The 22395-nt window shown below is 39.5% G+C and overlaps 2 protein-coding genes across 2 annotated transcripts in view; one reads left to right on the top strand and one right to left on the bottom strand.

The window, feature by feature from the left end:
* Positions 1 to 10537, bottom strand: part of LOC139450950 (lon protease homolog 2, peroxisomal-like) — a 19522-nt gene extending 8985 nt beyond the window's left edge. The window contains exons 1-10 of the mRNA XM_071232776.1: positions 10431 to 10537; positions 8996 to 9089; positions 8181 to 8379; positions 7412 to 7524; positions 7034 to 7186; positions 5831 to 6003; positions 2565 to 2663; positions 2175 to 2249; positions 1315 to 1500; positions 573 to 720 (exon numbers count right to left, since the gene is read on the bottom strand). Coding sequence (XP_071088877.1) covers positions 573 to 720; positions 1315 to 1500; positions 2175 to 2249; positions 2565 to 2663; positions 5831 to 6003; positions 7034 to 7186; positions 7412 to 7524; positions 8181 to 8379; positions 8996 to 9089; positions 10431 to 10537 — 1347 coding nt within the window. The remainder of the gene's footprint in view (positions 1 to 572; positions 721 to 1314; positions 1501 to 2174; positions 2250 to 2564; positions 2664 to 5830; positions 6004 to 7033; positions 7187 to 7411; positions 7525 to 8180; positions 8380 to 8995; positions 9090 to 10430) is intronic.
* A 190-nt stretch (positions 10538 to 10727) lies between these two features.
* LOC139454404 (F-box/LRR-repeat protein 14-like) lies at positions 10728 to 21881 on the top strand. Its single transcript, XM_071236079.1, has 2 exons — positions 10728 to 10868; positions 18219 to 21881. Exons 1-2 carry the CDS (start codon positions 10845 to 10847, stop codon positions 20115 to 20117), a joined length of 1923 nt encoding a protein of 640 aa, XP_071092180.1. The 5' UTR covers positions 10728 to 10844; the 3' UTR covers positions 20118 to 21881.
* The last annotated feature ends 514 nt before the right edge of the window (positions 21882 to 22395 follow it).

The following is a 22395-nucleotide window of genomic DNA, read 5'->3' as shown; positions in this document are numbered from 1 at the left end:
GTGTTGTTTTAAGCCACAATCAGCAATATTCCAGCTCAGTCACAGGGACCTGTATATAATCTAGTCTGGGCCAGGCAATGAACCATTCCCAATAAGGTACTCCATCCCCATCAGATATTCCATCCCCATCAGATATTCCACCCCCATCAGATACTCCACCCCATCAGATACTCCAGCCCATCAGATACTCCACCCCCATCAGATACTCCACCCCCATCAGATACTCCAACCCCATCAGATACTCCAGCCCCATCAGATACTCCACCCGGTTTTGGAAAATTGCTTTTGATGGCATGGTCGATTTTTCCTTCCGATCAATCTCAGCTCTATATTTCTTTTTCCATAAAAGCATTAAAAATATGTCTTTGTGAAAAGTTGCAAAAACTGGTACAACTCATTCATTAAGCCTTACTGTCTTTCATTTCCCTGAGATATTCAGGGTAATATAATTATTTTCCAGTCTTCAAAGTACTCTTCCCTCTTATCAACTCTTTATAGTTCCATAGGGCGATACGCTTTGTCACAGTTGACTTTATAACACATTGAGAAAGAATTATAATGCCTGCACATACCAGTTTATCAATCTCGTCCAGCAGGAAGACAGGGTTGTGGGTATTGACCAGCTTCAGCCCTTGAATGATGCGACCAGGCATGGAGCCGATGTAGGTCCGCCGATGCCCCCGGATGTCCGACTGGTCACACACTCCCCCAAGTGCTATCCTAGTGGACAAACAGAATTCACAAAACTATCAGAAAAAGCCTGTTTAGTTCATGTATCACATAGCCTATACAAAATCTGATTGGTTAAAAAACATTTACAAATACAAAACTTTCTTCAGTAAACATAACATAAACACATGAAAAGTAATCCAGTTAGTCCTACAATACTAAAGAAAAACACAAAAACATTATCAATGCATGATTAATGTAATTACTGACGAGGAAAATGATATAAGACTTGATGCAGTCCAACAATCTCTCAGGCTATGTAAATCGTACTCTATGTAGGTCCTGACCTGTGAAGATCTGGGGAAGAATAGGTCTTAGCAACCAACGCTTGCCGTAAAAGGCGACTATGCTTGTCGTAAGAGGCGACTAAGGGAATCGGGTGGTCAGGCTCATGACTTGGTTGAAGCATGTCATCGATCCCAATTACGTGGATAGATGCTCATGATATAAATCAATGGATTGTCTGGTCCAGAGTCCATTATTTACAGACCGCCGTCATATAGCTGGAATATTGCTGAGTGAGGCAAAACAACAAACCAACAACGAACAAACAACAAGCAACTATGTAGGTCCTGGTTGAGTTACCTATGAAACTCTCTCCCCAGTGTGCTGGCTATGGACCGTCCCACACTGGTCTTCCCCACCCCTGGGGGACCAACGAAACAAAGGATGGGACCTTTGAGGGAGTTCTTGAGCTGGCGGACTGCCAGGTATTCCAGGACACGTTTCTTCAACTTGTCCAGGCCATAGTGGTCCTCATCCAGGTCCTTCCTGTGAGGATATGTCATCAGTGGTAGAAGTCTGATGGAACTATTACACTCTATACAGTTAAAGTCTAGGAGTCCACTTCTGTTTTGGTATATGACCTTTATTTATCATAGAAAACTGGCTTTCATAGGAGATATTACTTGGGTGATATCAATCAATATCTCCTATAAGGTATCTTTACAATGAAATTGCATCACAATGCTTTGCAGGTCATTCTGATGTCATCGGTAACCTTGATGTCACAATCAAATCACATCACTAATCTCTGCCACTGAAGATGATACAGGTACACATTAATGTCCCATTAATCATAAATTGTGACCAACCATGAGATAAGGGACCTTATGGATGAAAAATCACATTCTGACTTTTCATTATATTATAAAACTACAGCATCATCGGAACACAAAAATACAATTCACAGGCTTCAATTCATATTGATTACAGAGAAATAAGTCATCACACATATTGATCTTCACTGAAGTAAGTTGACATCAAACGACTTTATGGCGTCACAGCACAATTGAATCCTAGCACCCATAAGGTCCCTTTTCACCTGGTGTGTCACAATTGTTCCCAATTGTCATCATCTCAAAGGTGTTTTCCATACGAACAGGGTTGAGACTGGCGTCACTGTAACTGTTACCATTGCCTACACCACATGTCACATGACTCACCTGGCCTGCAAGATGTCCAGAGCGTCCTTGCTCTGCCGGGACCACGGTAGCTCCACCATCAGCTCTAGGTAGTTCCTGCAACACACAACGCTCAGTCACACTTCATTACACAGCCAAATTGCTCACTTGCAACTCTGAGAAGGGAAATTGTCGCTTTTAGCAATATTCCAGCAATATCAGGGCAGGGGACAGCAGAACAGGCTTCACACACTGTACCCATGCTGGTATTCGAACCCAGGTCTTCAGCCAGATGAGCAAACACTTTACCCACAAGGCTACCCCAAGGCCCGAAACCATGGAAATAATCTCCCTCATTACAGTACTTAATCAGATCATATTGTTCAAGGATCAGTTGAGAAATGGAATGCTACAGTGATCCTGGCAAGTTACCTGATCATTGCGTGTTCCGGCATGTGCTGCGGCATCTTCTTCAGCCTCTTCAGTTCCTTCATCGACGCCTTGTGCGCCTGCTCGGGCATGTTGGCCGCTCTGCCATAACAGAAACATGTAGCTGCAGTAGTCTCAGAAAAATCAGAGAATCCTCTAGTTTCAAGGGGGCACGGGCGGCCCAGTCATCTATGGCGCCGCGATTCGCTGTGCAGAGTTGCGTCCCTTGGGCACGCCAGAAACCTATGATTGTGGGTTCGAATCCCGGTTCGCCCCGATTATGTTTCTAGGTTTGTCAGCACCATACCCGTGCTCGTGGGTTTCACAGAAGTGGTAAACGTCTGAGACCTGCATCACTTGGGGCTTTCCTCCCACATTAAGCTGACACGCCGTGATATAACTGGAATACTGTTAAAAGCGGCGTAAAACCCAACTCACTCTCTCACTCACTCTAGTTTCAAACTGCCTAGCTAAAGAGTTGTCTGATGACACCATGTTTGCTATTCACATGTATTAGGATTATTGACAGTTTGTTTCTTGTTTAACGCTGCATTCACCAATATTCCAGCTACATGACAGCAGTCTGTAAAAATTAAGTCTGGACCAGACAATCCAGTGATTGACTTCATGAGCTTTGATCTATGCAGCTGGCATATCATGACATGTATCAACCAAGTCTGCAAGCCTGACCACCCGATCCCGTTAGTCCTCTTCCGACAAGCATGGGTTGCTGAAGACCAATTCCAACCAGGATCTTCTATCAAGGTTGAATAAACTGGCAGTAAAGCTAGGCTATCCGTGGTATGATTTAAATAAAATACATGAATTATTGACTTTAACACACTAGCATAACATGAAGGCAAGGTATCAGTTTCATCATGGTCATCAAAGCATGGCCTACACAATATCATTTTTTGTCAAACATTTGCATAGACCGACCGGGGCAAAGATTTAACAATTCTAACCAGAATTCCCACAAGTTCCCAATTTATCCCCTCTTATGACTTGTAATTGGATGCTGGGGACACATTCCACCCACTGGCAGTGATCTACCACTACAACAAGCTGGTCACTGAGTGTACTTTATCTTCTGGGGACACAGTCTACCCCTCTAACATGGCAGTGATCTACCACTACAACAAGCTGGTCACTGAGTGTACTTTATCTTCTGGGGAAACAGTCTACCCCTCTATCATGGCAGTGATCTACCACTACAACAAGCTGGTCACTGAGTGTACTTTATCTTCTGGGGACACAGTCTACCCCTCTAACATGGCAGTGATCTACCACTACAACAAGCTGGTCACTGAGTGTACTTTATCTTCTGGGGACACTGTCTACCCCTCTATCATGGCAGTGATCTACCACTACAACAAGCTGGTCACTGAGCATACTTTATCTTCTGGGGACACAGTCTACCCCTCTATCATGGCAGTGATCTACCACTACAACAAGCTGGTCACTGAGCATACTTTATCTTCTGGGAACACAGTCTACCCCTCTATCATGGCAGTGATCTACCACTATAACAAGCTGGTCACTGAGCATTCTTTATCTTCTGGGAACACAGTCTACCCCTCTATCATGGCAGTGATCTACCACTACAACAACCTGGTCACTGAGAGTACTTTATCTTCTGGGGAAACAGTCTACCCCTCTATCATGGCAGTGATCTACCACTACAACATGCTGGTCACTGAGTGTACTTTATCTTCTGGGGACACAGTCTACCCCTCTATCATGGCAGTGATCTACCACTACAACAAGCTGGTCACAGAGCATACTTTATCTTCTGGGGACACAGTCTACCCCTCTATCATGGCAGTGATCTACCACTACAACAAGCTGGTCACAGAGCATACTTTATCTTCTGGGGACACAGTCTACCCCTCTATCATGGCAGTGATCTACCACTACAACATGCTGGTCACTGAGTGTACTTTATCTTCTGGGAACACAGTCTACCCCTCTATCATGGCAGTGATCTACCACTACAACAAGCTGGTCACTGAGTGTACTTTATCTTCTGGGGACACAGTCTACCCCTCTATCATGGCAGTGATCTACCACTACAACAAGCTGGTCACTGAGCATACTTTATCTTCTGGGAACACAGTCTACCCCTCTATCATGGCAGTGATCTACCACTACAACAAGCTGGTGACTGAGTGTACTTAAATCTTCTGGGGACACAGTCTACCCCTCTATCATGGCAGTGATCTACCACTACAACAAGCTGGTCACTGAGTGTACTTTATCTTCTGGGAACACAGTCTACCCCTCTATCATGGCAGTGATCTACCACTACAACAAGCTGGTCACTGAGTGTACTTTATCTTCTGGGGACACAGTCTACCCCTCTATCATGGCAGTGATCTACCACTACAACATGCTGGTCACTGAGTGTACTTTATCTTCTGGGGACACAGTCTACCCCATATAATGGCAGTGATCTACCACTACAACAACCTGGTCACTGAGAGTACTTTATCTTCTGGGGACACAGTCTACCCCTCTATCATGGCAGTGATCTACCACTACAACAAGCTGGTCACTGAGAGTACTTTATCTTCTGGGTACACAGTCTACCCCTCTATCATGGCAGTGATCTACCACTACAACAACCTGGTCACTGAGAGTACTTTATCTTCTGGGGAAACAGTCTACCCCTCTATCATGGCAGTGATCTACCACTACAACAACCTGGTCACTGAGAGTACTTTATCTTCTGGGGACACAGTCTACCCCTCTATCATGGCAGTGATCTACCACTACAACATGCTGGTCACTGAGTGTACTTAAATCTTCTGGGGACACAGTCTACCCCACCTATCATGGCAGTGATCTACCACTACAACAAGCTGGTTACTGAGCATACTTTATCTTCTGGGGACACAGTCTACCCCTCTATCATGGCAGTGATCCACCACTACAACAAACTGGTGACTAAGTGTACTTTATCTTCTGGGAACACAGTCTACCCCTCTATCATGGCAGTGATCTACCACTACAACAAGCTGGTCACTGAGTGTACTTTATCTTCTGGGAACACAGTCTACCCCTCTATCATGGCAGTGATCTACCACTACAACAAGCTGGTCACTGAGTGTACTTTATCTTCTGGGGACACAGTCTACCCCTCTATCATGGCAGTGATCTACCACTACAACAAGCTGGTCACTGAGTGTACTTAAATCTTCTGGGAACACAGTCTACCCCTCTATCATGGCAGTGATCCACCACTACAACAAGCTGGTCACTGAGCATACTTTATCTTCTGCTCCAGGTCCAGGTCGTCCGACTCGTTGTCTCCATCCTCCTCCTCCAAGTCTGTGCTCAGCTTCCGGAACAGATTCCGCATGTTGGTTGGCCTTGAACCTTCCTTCCGCGTCACAATTTCCACCTTGCCATCCTTCCGCGCCCGCTGAAGAAGCTTTAGACCCTAGTAGTAGATAAATAGAGATTTATACATCCTGCAACTTTAGCCACTAGTCCAAAGCCAGGGACTAGTACAATTTCTTTTAATCTAGTAACCTTAGCAAATTAACTCCTTAGATTAACACTGGAAATAATGTACAGCCTTAGAAATTTGTGGGTTTTTTAGACTTGTAAACCTTGATTCCGTAGTTCTCAGAGTTTGTAGCTGGTCCTGATTGACCACGACAACAATGTTTACTATGTTTACATTTTCTGTCAGTTTAATTCAGTTCAAATCCATAGCAAAACTGAAACATTGAGAACTGGTTGAGAGTTATAGCCTTCAAACGCTACTAGTCAATGGGGACTACCATCTTTGGATGCCTCAGCACAAGTTAGTAGTCTTAGGCGAGTGGACTAGCATTAGTTTCAAAGTATGGATGTCATATGACAAGTCCATGCTAGTTGATTCAAAAACATTTGGAACAGACAGTTCATATGTAAGCAAGGATTATATCCTACCTAAATATCATCCCGGGGGAAGTTTTACTCTAGAGTATAGTATCCTACCTTAGTGCCACACTGGTATGGGTTCAAATTCACCAGGGAGAATCATCCTGACACAAGAGAATTTCATCCCCAGGATAAGAAATAGGGTAGGATAATATTCACTCTTACAAATACACAGGTGTGCTTGTATCATTGCTTGTAAGAAAACTGGTATCTGACAAACTCTCATGTACTAGCTATATGTGAGTGAGTGAGTGAGTGAGTGAGTGAGTGAGTGAGTGAGTGAGTGAGTGAGTGAGTGAGTGAGTGAGTGAGTGAGTGAGTGAGAGTGAGTGAGTGAGTGAGTGAGTGAGTGAGTGAGTGAGTGTGGTTTTACGCCAGCAATATCACGGCGAGGGACACCAGAAATGGGCTTCACACATTGTACCCATGTCGGGAATCGAACCCGGGTCTTCGGCGTGACGAGCGAACGCTTTAACCACTAGGCTACGGGACCGCCCCTCTAGCTCTATGTATCGAACCCTCTATGCTGCCTCTATTAGCACCTCAATCTGCCTCATCAGCAGGGGAAGAGCCTTCTTGAACCGGTCCGTCAGGTCCACGGCATCCAGCACCTGAATCTTCTCTGTGTAGGAAGCTTTCACAATGGCTGCACACACGTCCGGAAGATGCTGACTCGGCAGATTTTCAAGCATTTTCTGCCAAGGATTCAAATCAAGTAAAGAGTTATGACTGCTACACAAATAGAAAGAGACATACAATATATCAATGTAACAGTGAATCCTCCAGTAGACAAATAGGATTCTGGCACCACCACAGGGAATGTAAAGAGCATAGTTTAAGATACTAAATCCAAGAGGAATCATTATTCAGCATCTACAAATTTGTTAAACTCTTCTGAACACGAAGGTTACTATGGTTACCTTCAACTTGGCAACAACTGGGATCGAGATATCGAGCATCTCTACAAGTTTGGCAGCCTGGTCACGGAAATTCTCCGCTAATGCAGTGAGCTCTTGATTTTCATCCATATCGTCTTCAATAACAAAAAATAGACATAATACACATATGGTTTGCATATTTGTGAAACACTCAAATGAGCATTTAGCTGGGTCAAATGTGAATCTGCCTAGAATGTTGAGCTTTTAGTGTACAGCTCTTGCATTCATTGAGAGGATTTTGCCAAGTCTCAGTTGATCCATGGTTTGAAAACATTTTCAGGACCATGGATTTATCTAGGAATCCAAACTTCCCTTGGCAGGCAAAATGGGAACAAACTGTTATATCGTTCAAACTTGGTATTTCTTATTTTCTTAAGTTTCAGAGGTATTTCAACATTGCATTGAAATATTGTATTGAAATATTGCATCAAAGGCTCTTCCTATTTAATTGTCCTGTTATTAGTGAAATAGAAGTCACTTTGACCAAGCCACTTTTTTAGTTGTAATGATATTAACATGAATTGGGAAATGATGTATTACCATTTGGTAATTTTCACTGACATTTGTTGCAGATTTAGGACCAAATTTTGGCCTCCGCGCAGGTTTAGATAAATCCCAGAGGACAGAAGTGTATAAGTTTTAAACATATGTCACTTGTCAGCTGTTGCCTCACAAACTTCCTATTAAACAAATAATTCCAACTTCTAAGACCCAAACCTTTGACCATGTTGGTGTGACTATTGAAACTTACCTCGGTCATTGTCAGAAAGTTTGTCCAACTGTGTAACCATGGCAATAGGATAGGGTGTTTCCTGAAGTATTGATTCCACCTTAAACCGGCACAATCCAGTAACAAGTAATGTGTATGCTGGTCTTGGCCAGTTGGTACCAGTTATCTGAACAACAACAGCAGCTGTGCCTATTGAATGGAGTGCTGTTAACTCATCATCCTACAAATTTAATTTAGAGAAAATTGAAAAGTGTCAGTTTGATTAATAACATGAAGATGGTTATTATATTCATATATCAAAATGAAAGGCATACAACAACCAAATCATCAGAATGACCATGATCAATACATCACTAGAAAATATTTCTTACATCAGACTGAAATGTTTGTTCTGTACTTAATGAATCTCACAATGAACCCTAATTTATGCGCTGCAATTTCATATCATCTTCATTATTATTGCCAACAAAACCATAGAAAAAAATGAATTGTAGGTTTACAATCAAGTTTTATCCTGAACATGCTGAACATGCTGAAGACTGAAGACAGATGTATTGTACCAAACTAAACACAGTGAGAAAATTTAGTGATATCCTTTCATATTAATCGATGTCACCAATACTGTTCCCAATAATCATAAATAAATGGATAATATCTACTTTGGACATGTTGGAGAGAGGCATCTTTTTTTATAAATATTCACCATGTCACATGACTCAAAACAAATTTCTAAACTGTCCTCTACTTTATACATGTATGTAACAAAATTATTCAAAACACAAAAGGAAAAAGATTATTTCCTACCAATGATGATTAAATAAGTGATGCCAAGTTACCTCATCATCCTTGGATGGATCCTTAGGAATGACGCCAATGACAGTACTGCTTAGTGTATTTCGTCCAAGGAGACGGCTCTTCACCATAGTCATGCTAAAATGAAGTACAACCGTGACTAAACTATAAACCTTGGGGCATCAGCATGTACATATTTTCCTAATGTTCATGAGTATTCAGCACACACAGCTGTTACATTCGACTTCCAATATCCTTTGACATATAGCATTATATTTTTTAAATTAGATCTTTAAAAAAATAATAATAGTCCACATGTTATCTGTTAACATCCATCTAGTCAGTATAGTTGCTCATAGCACTACATAACATTTAGACCTGTGAAGATCAGGAATAGAATAGGTCATCAGCAACCCACGCTTGTCGTAAGAAGCGACTGTATGTTGTAAGTGGCGACTAAAAGGATTGGGTGGTCAGGTGCGCTGACTTGGTTGATGCATGACATTGTATCCCAATTGCATGGATCGATGCTCATGATGTCAGTCACGTGGTTGTCAGGTCCAGACTCGACTATTTACAGACTGTCGTCATATAGCTGGAATATTGCTGGGTGCGGTGTTAAACAGCAAACAAACATAAGATTTGTGTAGCACACTTTCCTGAAGAATTGGGTTTCAAGTTTAAATGAAGGCTTGGAGGGAAGAAGAAAAGCTGTAAAAAGTTCCATTACTTTGGTGCAGAATAGAAAAATGTTCAGGAGCCAAAATTAAGACTCTAATTTGAAAGTTGAAGCACATAGTTCATGTTGGTGCTTATATATCTTTTGAAAGAAGGTTCATTGAAAATCATAACTCTCCATCCCCTTAATCATGTTATTCCCACATAATATCACAACATTATGTTCAAAAGTAATATTCATTTTGATAGAAGAAAAATGCATCACACCAAATATATGTATATATATATATATATATATATACGTCTTTGAGCACACTCAGTGGTTGCATTTAATAAATGGCTCCAAATTATTTGAACTGACTTGCAAGAAGTACAATTATGTTAAATATTAATTCTTATTGTTAATCATAAAAACAACAGCAGACACCTAGATCTAGTCCATAGACCAGAACCTCAGGCTTCAGTTTACTATCTCGATGTTAGAAGTTTCTGGATCAAGATAACTTTATTTAGGGTCTATAATCATGATAAGTTGTTTATTTCATTGATCTGAAGCCTTATTGAATACAATACATATAGACGTGAGCGTTTGCAAAACGTCTCTATTAAAATGGATACATGTGGATTCATTAGGGTTTCGCTTTTCTTTACATAATGATAAGTTATTTGGACCCAGCTGACAGGCACCTGTCACGTGACAATAACATAAACAGCAAACGTACTGACACAGTTGTGAACGTGATCATGAAACATGTCGCTGAAAACAAACGAAGACAACGTGTGCATTTCAAAGAAACGTACTTCCTGATGCTCCTGACTGGAATTCGCATCGATGAACCTGGTAGTAATACATTTTCTGCTACTAAGAGTAGAGGCACCCGTCTCGGTATGGCTATGGAGGACGCCATTTTGTCCAAGATGATCTTTGACCTCAAAAGTTTTATTATACTTTTCTACATATGAGAATAATGATATGATATTTCTGATTTAACATTATTTTTTACTTTAACGCAGAATCATATTAAGTTTTACTGTTTCTATACAAATTTATCTTTGTTTATGTAACGGTAAATCACATGACACTTCTTGTAAGCAAAATGGCCGCATCAAGTCAGCTGCCTCACGTAGTGATGTCATTTGAGGTCACGATCGTTTACGCAACACGTACACGGATATAACCTGTAGACGGCGTCTTTCATCAACGTTGCATAAAATATGGCTTCAAAACTTCCGACAGAGGTGAGTAGTTAACGGTGCTGGTGTGTATTATGTCTGTAACCAACTGGTAACATATGATTCTTGATTTCGAGAATGACAATGACATGACAACTTGTGATGTGAATGACTCCACAGGAACGCGTTATTGGTAAGTAAATAAGAACAAATACCCCCTTAAAAAATCATATGTAGGGGAGGGGAGGGGAGTATATGTTTTTATTTACTGACCAATAACGAGTTCCTGTGCAACGCTCTGGCTAGATCATAGATACTAATAAGATACCATTTTGACACCGTACCTTTTCCTTTGAAAAAGATCAAATGCTTGTATTTTTCAAATCATCTCATTTGTCACATGGTTTGAACAGGATATAGCCTGATGACCATTTGTGCAATTTACATCAACCTGAAGATATGTTCAGTCACAATCATCTAAATTATAAGCAGTAAAGGCCATCAAGCATTTTGAATTGTATGAGACCGATGATGGAAAAAGGTGATGAAGTATGTGTTGTATGTGTTTGCTGAACATGCTAACAAGGCTAAAGGCACTTTAACGACACAAACAGCAGTACTCCAGCTATATATGATGGTGGCCTGTAAATAATCGAGTCTAGACAGTCCACAGAGTCGGGGCACACTGACACGCCATCAACCAAGTCACAGAGTCCGACCACCCGATCTATTAAGTCATCTCTTATGACCAGCATAGGATGTTCGGGACCAATTCGAACCCAGAATCTCCAGGGGTTCTGAATTTAGTCCCTTCTTATGATCAGCAATTACCCGTCAGTGTGAGATGGCACAAAATGGGCCATGTCATCGAGCCTGCATGACCACTCAACTCCTTTTTGGGTGTAGATGCCACAGTGCCCTGAAACATCAGGGTGTTTTGTATTGAGACCAGATGTTATTTCAGCTACAGCTGCAAAACCAGATATTTGTATACCCCCAACCTAAAAGGACTAAAAAACTACTGAATAGATATATTTCAAACATGGTGAACACTTTCTATTCTAACAGAAAAAGAACAGTGCGAAGTTTGATGTCAATGTTTGGATTTTCTGCAAAAATACAGTTATTTTTCATTTTCCTACTTTATTTTTTTATTTTTTTTAAATGAATCGTTTGTGCCACCTATAACTAGAAAACTGCAGCACAGATTCTTTTCAATTTTAGGGAGCAGTTTATAGAAGAGGTGCACTAGCAAAGTTTAATTTTGATATGTATATTTTCTGAATTTTTTTCCTGTTTTGAACTTAGAATTTATTACTTCCACATTTGTGCAACCTATGGCTTTAAAACTACTTCATGGATTCATTTCCAATTGTGGGTACGGATTCTATACCAACAGGAGGGTGCAGTGCAAAGTTTGTTTTCAATATTTGGGTTTTCTGAAAAAATACAGCTATTTTTCATTTGTTAACTTAGAATTTTATTAATGAAATATTTGTGCAACCTATAACTGAAAAATTAATTCATGGATTCTTTTAAAATATTGGGTACAGTTTCTATACCAATAGGGGAGGTGCAGTGCAAAGTTTGATTGCAATAAGTTGATTTTCTGAGAAAATATGTTGGGAGTCGAAGTCAGGGACATTAGTATGTCCTGCTCACTTTTTGTCAGCCAATACATTTTTCGCAACAATGTAATTTTTGTGGCAGAATATTTATTTTATTTTTCCAAAAATATGAAGCATATCGTAATTTTGTTTTTCAAGGATTTTTTTTTTTTTGGGGGGGGGGGACAATTTATTTTATTCAATACAATTCCGCCAATTGGTCGGCAACTTAGTGGAAACATTGTATGTGAACAAATGGTGAAGTTTCATCTTCATTGGTTCAGTGGTTTCTTAGGAGATAATCATGATGTCATGATGATGATCTTACAGTGCAAGAAGATGTTTTAAGAGTTTTTTTAATCAAAGGTGGCTTATTACCTGGCTGACATGTTGAAGTTGCACTTTTAATGCTTTGAGCAAAGTTGAACCTGCTTATGCACATAGTAACAAACATTAACTCAAAATTGCAGCTGAGTCTGTTCAGTGTTATGATGATTTAAACATTTTGGATAATTAAGAAGAAAACTGAATTAAAGTTCTACATTGAAGTTCAGCCTGTGCTAAAACATGGTCAAAATCAAGTTTTTATCATATCTATGTCATAAACAAGTGATGGATATCCAGTAGTCATGGTAACACTGGTAGTTAGAGAAGTCAAATCATATTTAGCTTGTTTAGTGTTTGTATATTTATACACAAGGTTATGTTTTAAAGAAAACTTAGGCCAGACCCACTACCCACTGGTCGAGTTTATACCAAATGGAGAAAATAAACAACACAACTTGCATTCTTGCTGGAAAAATATACTACCAGTACCAGTATTCACCCTGATGTTTTTGTACATCAAGAAAGGTAGGCTACCCAAAATTCAATTCATTACCATTATGAATATGAAAGCCTTAGAGCCATTGGGTAATTCCCTACCCACCAATCAGATTGACTGTTTCTTGATCCTATTGCCAAAATACTCGTAATGGGGATAAACATGCACATAGTGGACAAAAAAAGAATCACATAGATTTTTGTACATTTTGATAGTTTTTATAGTTATATTTCTTCTTGCATTGTGTCAAGTTACTTGTGTACAAGTAGTTTAAAAATGTCATGTAGGAAATCTGTCGTTCACTGCTCTTGACAAAGCAAACACAGAAGTTTTTTTTTTATAGAACGTTCATGCAAAGAAACATGAACCTGGAAATAATGTTGATAATTTAGTTACTTTGCTTGTGTTGGTAACTTTCAGTTTGAAACATGCGACAGTCTGCTTTTTTAATATGGAACTTGTAGTTCAAAATGAGACGTTTTTTCTTTGTGAAATTTCTTCATTTGATTTTCTGAAGAACGTTCAAAAAGAAAAATGAAAGTTTGACCAACTTCAAGAGAAATACAGTGATGGTCATTGATCATGGAAATTTGCATTTCGTTAAGAATTCGAGATTGTTTCACATGAAGTTGATCACTTCAAAATACTACTTTTTATTCTTCTTTTCTTCCCCTCCTGTGTCTACACATCTCTTTCGGAAAACTATCATTATATTCTTGCAAAATCATTATGAACTCATAAGAATCATAAGACACATTTCAATGATGTTATCTTCTCTGGCCTAGTTACAGAACTATTTCATTTCATGATAGAACAGTGTTGATATTATCACTCGTGTCTCTAAAAATATCCACCTTGGCTTATCTACATGTGACAGTGATCACTGAGAGACACTAACAGTAGCCCACAGGTCCACGGCAGTCTCTACCAACTTTTTATCATGTCAAAGGTATGGGGAACAAACAGTTTAGAGTGTAACTCTTTCTAAATTAATATGTAAGTCTGGTGAAAACTATATGTATTATAGTATTTGTACATGTGATCATGAGAATATTATAAGTTGCAGCTGCATCACGAGGGGTACATAGGGTTTTATGTGTCTTGAGACTGAGACGAGTGGTATAAAACTAACAAGGGACTCCATGTACCCAGAGTGATCCTGCTACAACAGATTTATATTACCCACATTTTTTAATTTGACATCGTAAAAGAATTAAACCATATTCAAAATTGATAGAAGACAGCTGTATAATAGAGCTGAGGTTAACTTGTGTTATGTCACGTGACTTTCAATGACTGGAATGCAGCTTTTTGCAACAAAGCGGGGCATAAGGGATGTATTCTACCTCTCAGAATCAAGATCACGTCGACCAATCAGATCTCATCATTCTGACATGGCGGTGTGATAAATAAGTTTTTCATGTTTAGATGTCTACAGTTAAAGATGGTAATATAACAACTCAAACTGGGACTGTTACAAAAACTGTCATTAAATCTGTAGTATGTCACTCCCAAAACATTGTCCACCATTTCAGATTCTTCCATTAGCCATAAAAATTAGGTCTTCAGCAACTCATTGTCTACAACATACTACATCTGGTTATCAAATAGGGAGGTCTGAACCCTCCCTTCTGGATCTGCCCATTGACAACTTGATTGATGAATGTCATTGTATCCCAGTTGCTTGGATCAATGCTCATGATATCAGTCACTAGGTTGTCTGGTCCAGACTTGATTCTTTACAGACTTCCGTCATAGAGCGTGATAGAGCTGGAATATTGCTGAGTGCATCGTTAAGCAACAAACAGAAACAGATTCCCCTACTCTTTGTATTAATGTTGTGCTACATTTCATTCACAGTCTTAGTAGTATTAACACTGATTAAACAATTGGATATTTTTGTAAATAGTAACATGAGCTTGGCAATCTAATAAACAAATATTGCAGCACTAGATTTTTCAGTAGAAAAAGTTTAAGCAGCCTTACATACCACAGGTACTGGAGACGTCTTTGAGGGGAAAAACCAATTCACAATAGCCATTAATTCCCCTTGCAGAATGTGTTACGTCACTACATCCGTTAGTTCGCTGTAGAGAGTTCATTATATATGTAAATTTTATATGATAATGAATGGGAGATAAATCGGGGATTTTTTAACAGTTCGTTGTATCCTTAGTTGTTTGTTGTGGTCCTTAGCAAATGTTGAGTAGTGAAATATAAAGTAAAACTGTTGGTATTTTTGAATAGTTTGTTATAACCATAGGTAAACATGATAAAAGTAAATATGTTTTATCCATGTTTGGTAAAATCATGCACAGTATTCATATCTATCAATCTGGTCAAATCAAGCCTTTCTACGAAGGAAGTAAAGAAATACCGTATTCGACGTAATAAGCACCCGCGACAATATTTGCTAATATATTGGCAAGTGAACAATCCCAATTAGCACCCCTTCCAATTGATCAATGTACACAAGACTTATATATTTGTGTATAATACTCGTGTGTTATATGCACCCCTAATTATGGGCAATTAAATTCTGGGAAAATATATCTGTCGTATATAAACAGTTCAGGCCGTCAGCATAAACCACGAAATTTATCTTTTATCTAATATTCTAATAAGAGCCCCCTATTTCTAATTTTCGGAGCGCCTGGGCGCTTATTATGTCAAATACGGTAAGTCTAATTTGATCCCAGCATATTGTAATAATATGATAAGGATGCGGTATGTGTAACGTTTGATATTCATAATATTAGTGTATTATCCAGGGGTTAATTTGTGTAACTCATGTCACTGACTCATACACAAACATCTCTGACAAACTACAACACAGCCCATATGTCCAATGACCACAATGATGACTCGTCAGTTTTGAATCGGGGGCGTTGGACCTGTCACAGTCAGCAAAGCTGACCATCCCATACTGCAACTCTATCGCTAGGCTGAAGCCTGTGTCTAGTAGTTGTTCTTCTGGCCTAGTGAACTTTACTAAGCTCTCTCAGACCATACTTTTTGCTTAATGATTAAGCATGAAAATAATTTTCAATCTACCAACGTGAGACTCTTCTTTTTTTCATGGTCTTGAGAATTGTTCTCATTTTTATGCGCAGGGTTTGCCCTAGACTCTTAAAACTGAGAGTCATTGTCCTTTGTAGTGGGTTTTGTTTACAAAATATTAATTGATACGAGTTAAGTATCAATAAGTTTTGCAACTTCAATATAAGACCAAGTCGCAGAATATCTTTTGCACTTTTATTTTTCGATATAATCTCCATTCACCTCAATACACTCATCCATTTGTCCTTCAAGCTTTTAATACCACTTTTATAGAAAACAGATTGGCCTCTGTGGCAGCCTTTATGTGCTTGTCATCCTGGAAGCGTCTTCCATGTAGGGCAGATTTCATTTGCCGGAACAGGAAATAGTCACTGGGCGCTAAGTCTGGGCTGTAGGGTGGGTGATTTAACTGTTCGAATCCTCAATCACATATGGCGGCCTGTGCAATTCTCGACTTGTGAACCAGAGCATGTAAGGAACTTTATTACAGCGCGTTATTCATGTTTGAGAGAATCCATGATTGTGACCACCCTATGGTGAATGAAGCCATCACATCTAACTTATTGTTGTGTTTGGAACTTGTTATGACGCATGTCAACCTGAAGTTATGTCACAAATATCCAAGGTGCAAAACTTAATGAACGCCCCTCGTATCAGATTTCATAATTTTCAATCTAAAATATATTATCTTGTTCCACTAATCCTGCTTTAAAATCATATTTTAGGTATTTATCTACTATCTACACAGTTCTTAATATACTTAAAAGGAATGTCCATTATTTGTTATTTTACTTTTAGAAAGATAGAAACTAGGAAAGCAACTGCTATGTAACTCTTTACATGTGACTCGCCACACTCAGTACTGTACACAATAAATTATCTGTTGTTATTTTTTAACCACAAAGTATAATCTTGAATAATAACAAATTCACTTAAGTTGCAAACATCAGCGAATTAAGTGGCCAGCCTGTTGTCTCACATTTTGAGATATTATGATTCATTGTTTGGTGGAATCTATGATGTTTTGGTTTAAAATCAGAATTAGATTTGTCAATGTAATATTATTTGTGTCATGGAAAAATTCTGAAAATATTTATCATTTAACGGAAGCAATACTTGCGGGTTTTTTGGATGTAATCTTTATGCTGCATATCTTTGGACTTAAAAGTTTGTGACGTACAGTAAACTACGGTTATAACGAACTCAAGGGGACCAATAGTTTTAGTTTGTTATTACCGTAATTCACTATAAACATATATACAGCAAATGGCCGGGACTAAAAATAAGTTTGTTATATCCGTAAGTTCATTATAAGCATGTTCGTTACAAACGTAGTTTACTGTATATATACTGGCTAGATGTAGGAATTCAAAAGATTGTCTAGATGTAGGAATTCAAAAGTTTGTGATATATATATATATTGGCTAGATGTAGGAACTCAAAAGTTTGTGACATATATATTGGCTAGATATGGGAATTCAAAAGTTTGTGACATATATATATTGGCTAGATGTTGGAATTCTAAAGTTTGTGATATTTATTGGCTAGATGTGGGATTTCAAAAGTTTGTGACATATATACATATATTGGCTAGATGTTGGAATTCAAAAGTTTGTGATATAATATATATATTGGCTAGATGTAGGAATTCAAAAGTTTGTGACATATATATTGGCTAGATATGGGAATTCAAAAGTTTGTGACATATATATATATATATATATAGAGAGAGAGAGAGAGAGAGAGAGAGAGAGAGAGAGATATTTAGGAATTCAAAAGTTTTGCCTTAACATAACACAAACTGACTCCAGCTTGTATCCTATTAATGAGTAACATTTTTAATATTTCTGTCATCTTCCTATGTAACTCTGAGTAGGTGTTTTCTTAAGAAGTCATTATACGCTAACCTGTTGCTTCTCTCTGCAGGTAGTCTCCCACATGCTGAGCTTCCTCAGTGTGTCTGACCGCAAGGAGGCAGCTCTGGTCAACACAGCATGGTACGAGGCATCCATGGATCCAGCTCTACAGAGAGACGTAGTGGTCAAATCCCTAGCCAGTGATGTAACTAATGGCCTCACAAGGAGAAAACTCACCCACCTTGTGTTGAACCACGTGGACAACTCTACCGCTTCTATAAATGAGATGGTGAAGTCCTTTGAATACCTCAGTGAATGCCTACTGAGCCTGTCTCTCAAGGGCTGCAACATTACGGAAGGAACATTTGTGAAGCTTCTAGCGCTATGCAAGAATCTGACAGTTCTCGACCTGACTAGCTGCAATTCTTTGTTTATGTCAGGCAATCTCCTGGACCGCAAGTCAGATGTTTCGGGTCTCAAAGAGTCTCTGCAGCATGTCAAGAAGTTGAGCTTGGCATCAATTAGATTTCTGTCTGATGTAAGCTTTAATAGAATTCTTTCAGTGTGTCAAAATGTTGAGGAACTGTCTCTGGCTCATGCTCAGATAACTTTCAACAGTGGAACCTACTACCCTCCAGGAATTAAGGTCGGGACCAACTCTGCTGTTCTCACATTTCACACAATCCTGGATTTTGTTGACAGACAAGGGCCGAAACTCAAGTCACTGAACCTAAGCCGGACCACCATCGCCAATTGCCACCTCTCCGAGTTAGCCAGATGTCAAAACATTGCTTTAGAGGAACTTATCCTTGTTGGTTGTAGGGAGATCACCGACTCTGGCCTTGGTCAGTTTTGTCGCCAACAGAAGAGTCTACAGAAGCTTGACATCAGCATTTGCACTGAAATCACTGATAGTGGCATCGCTGCCATAGCAACCAACCTGACCCAGCTGAGATCACTGAAGGCCAACAAATGCAGGCAGATCACAGACAATTCTGTTAAACTGTTCAAGTACATGCCCCTCCTGGAAAGTCTGGAGCTGTCAGAGTGTTACGAGCTGTTCAGCAAGGGGATGATTCAGGGGCTGTGTAGCGGAATACAGAGTAAACTCACCCATCTCAACCTCAGCTGCTGCACTACCCTGACTGACTACTTTGTTGTCGAACTCACTATAGCTGTGCCCAGTTTGGTTCACCTTGACCTTGGCTCTCTGTTCAACATCACCGACATCAGTGTCCACGCAATCGCCAAGAGGCTGAAGTATCTACGATTCTTACGTCTTGCGTGGTGTAAGGAGTTATCAGACAAAGGACTACTGGGACTTGATGAACTGGACGACTCAAAATATGAGACCCATGTTCTTGATGGCCATAATGGACAATGCCGCTGCACTCGCAGACATTCAGAACAAGGATCCAACATTTTCAAGAAACCATCTGGAAGTGGTGGGAAGGATAAGAAGATGTCAGTTGGAGATCTAGAGGCCATGGTGAAGAATGGGGGAGATCTCTACAGCCTCAGCAACCTGTCTGGTCTCCGAACCTTGGACCTCTCATCATGTTCCAAATTCACAGATTTTGGTCTTAAAGAAGCAATAAAATTCAAGGAACTTAGAAGCTTATCACTTGGCATGGTACATGGGATGACCAATGAGAGTATTTTTGCCATCGCCCGTAACAATCCAAGCCTGGAGGATGTCCACCTGAACCAGTGCATCAAAATCACTGATGCAGCTGTAGAGGCTTTGACAAGTAAATGTCCACGATTGGCCCACCTGGACGTGTCTAGCTGCGACAGACTGACCAATCACACTCTGTACTATGTCCAGACCAACTGTCAGCGTCTGCGTCATCTTGATGTATCCTACTGTAGTGGAATGACCTCCGAGGCTGTGGACAAGCTGGAGGTCAGTATGACAGGCCTGCATACAGTGCACAAGAGGCTGATGGGAGGCACTGGCACATGCTAGCAGGGGATATCAGGAACTGACTGCAGCATGTTGTAATTGCTGTTCATTGTCTGATGATAGGACTGTACCTATTCTAAAGCTGCAAGAGTTTTTAAGCTTTTCGATGATAATATTTCATATGACAAGAGACTCTGAAATCATATTGTAGTGGTGATGCATTGACTGTTCTTAATTTATGTGTTGCTGTTTATGCAACATCTCTGACACACTTCTCTGTCACACAGGGCTTCGGATTGATGTTAGTACTTATGAGTAGGACATTGATAAACTAATTAGTGCATCGGAACCATGTTGTCAATAAATCAAGGGTTACTTGTTTTCAAGGGCCATTGACCCAAGTCACCTGGCACACTAGTGAAGATGAAGATTTGCTATTGGGCATAAATCTACCGTAGCTATATATTATAGATTATTATATGGGCTTGTGTGTCATGCTGATTTTACAAAACAAGTGTCAAAATTATTGTATTTCCCGAGCAAGGGATGAATTCTTTACGGTTTTGTAAAATCAGTATGACACACATGGAAGTGTATTAGTTTCTTTATAACACATTATAACTTATTCTTTTTGAGCTTCCGTTTTGAAAAATGCATTGATCATGACCACTGTAAAAGAAAACCGCAATTGTCAAGTGACGTCAACAATCTTCAGCTATGGCGTCGTGTTTAGTGTGACGTCATTCCGACCTTACACAATATGATTGGAATGGTGTCAACAACGCCGTCAGGGTAACGTAAACAAAACACTAGTGCGCGTGAAATGATATTTGCACAAGTGCAGATACGATTTTTATGAACTTGTGTTATTTCTAACCCTTTGGGTAATAAACTGATATATGAGTTATGGTAAACAGTGTAGGACCATGATGACAATGCCAGTATATACACCACCATATACACTTCCACTGTGATATATGGGACTGTTTAGGAAGTATCATTGTATTGTGTGGCATATCAGGAACCAGTAGAAATCCAGTTGTGAGCTTGCGTGATGTAGCCTCAGCAACTGGGGCATCAATGAATTTTGTTTTGTTTGTTTGTTTGTTGTTTTACGAGGCATTCAGCAATATTCCAGCTAATGACGGTCGTCAGTAAACAATTGAATCTGGACCAGACAGTCCTGTTATTGATATAATGAGCATCAATCCACGCAATTAGGTTACGATGACATGCCAAGCTTGACCACCCAATCCTGTGAGTCGCCTCTTACGACAAGCATTGGTTGATGAAGACCTATTCTAACCCAGGTCTTCAAGAAAGTTTTGAGGATGTATTAAACGACAGGTGCTTGAATTGTTTTGTTTCCAAGATTATTGAAACGGGATCGTTTATCTCATATTTGTTAAAGTAGTACTTGAAATGTGGTGTATTTTCCTAAGTAATACATTGAACGTGTTAAATTAATAGAATTCTTAAATTTTGCTTGGCCAGAGTTTTATCAAGTGTCTGGATCCTGGTTCTAATTCATGGTTATCTATTCTTCCAGTGAACCAAGTGACAGTTTGTAGGATGCATATGGTGATACACAATGACGTGTGAGAAGCATGATGTGATGGTTATTCATGAATATTTTTTGTTATTTTACCGTATTTACTGTGATATATCTGTATTTTAACACTGTTTACACCTTGCTGCTGTAGTGAAGATGATGGGACAATTATGATGACATAAGTTAACGCTGATGATGACGATGACTGGGATGAAGGGATGATGATGGGACGATGATGATGACATAATGCTGATGATGACTATGATGATGGGAAGATAATGATGACTATGATGATGGGATGATGATGGGACGATAATGATGACAAAACGCTGATGATGACGATGATGATGGGATGATGATGGAACGATAATGATGACATAACGCTGACAATGGGATGATGATGGGACGATAATAATGACATAACGCTGATGATGACTATGATGATGGGACGATAATGACGCCAAGACACTGATGATGACGATGATGAGATGATATGATGATGGGATGATAATAATGACATAACACTGATGATGATGATGATGACTATGATGATGTGATGATGATGGAACGATAATGATGACAAGACACTGATGATGATGATGACTATGATGAGATGATGTGATGATGAAGGGACGATAATGATGACATAACGCTGATGATGATGATGACTATGATTAGATTATGATGATGAAGGAATACCGGAACCTGACATGCCAAATCCATGAACTTTAGATGCTGCATATTATCATGAATATATCTTCATGTGCTATTTTATCCAAGAATAACAAC

Source organism: Haliotis cracherodii, unplaced genomic scaffold (assembly GCF_022045235.1).
Source record: "Haliotis cracherodii isolate W230 unplaced genomic scaffold, xgHalCrac1.p SCAF_10, whole genome shotgun sequence".
In the NCBI taxonomy this organism is placed as follows: Eukaryota; Metazoa; Mollusca; class Gastropoda; order Lepetellida; family Haliotidae; genus Haliotis; species Haliotis cracherodii.
The sequence above is the reverse complement of the archived record's forward strand: the minus strand, read 5'-3'. Positions and strand labels throughout refer to the sequence as shown.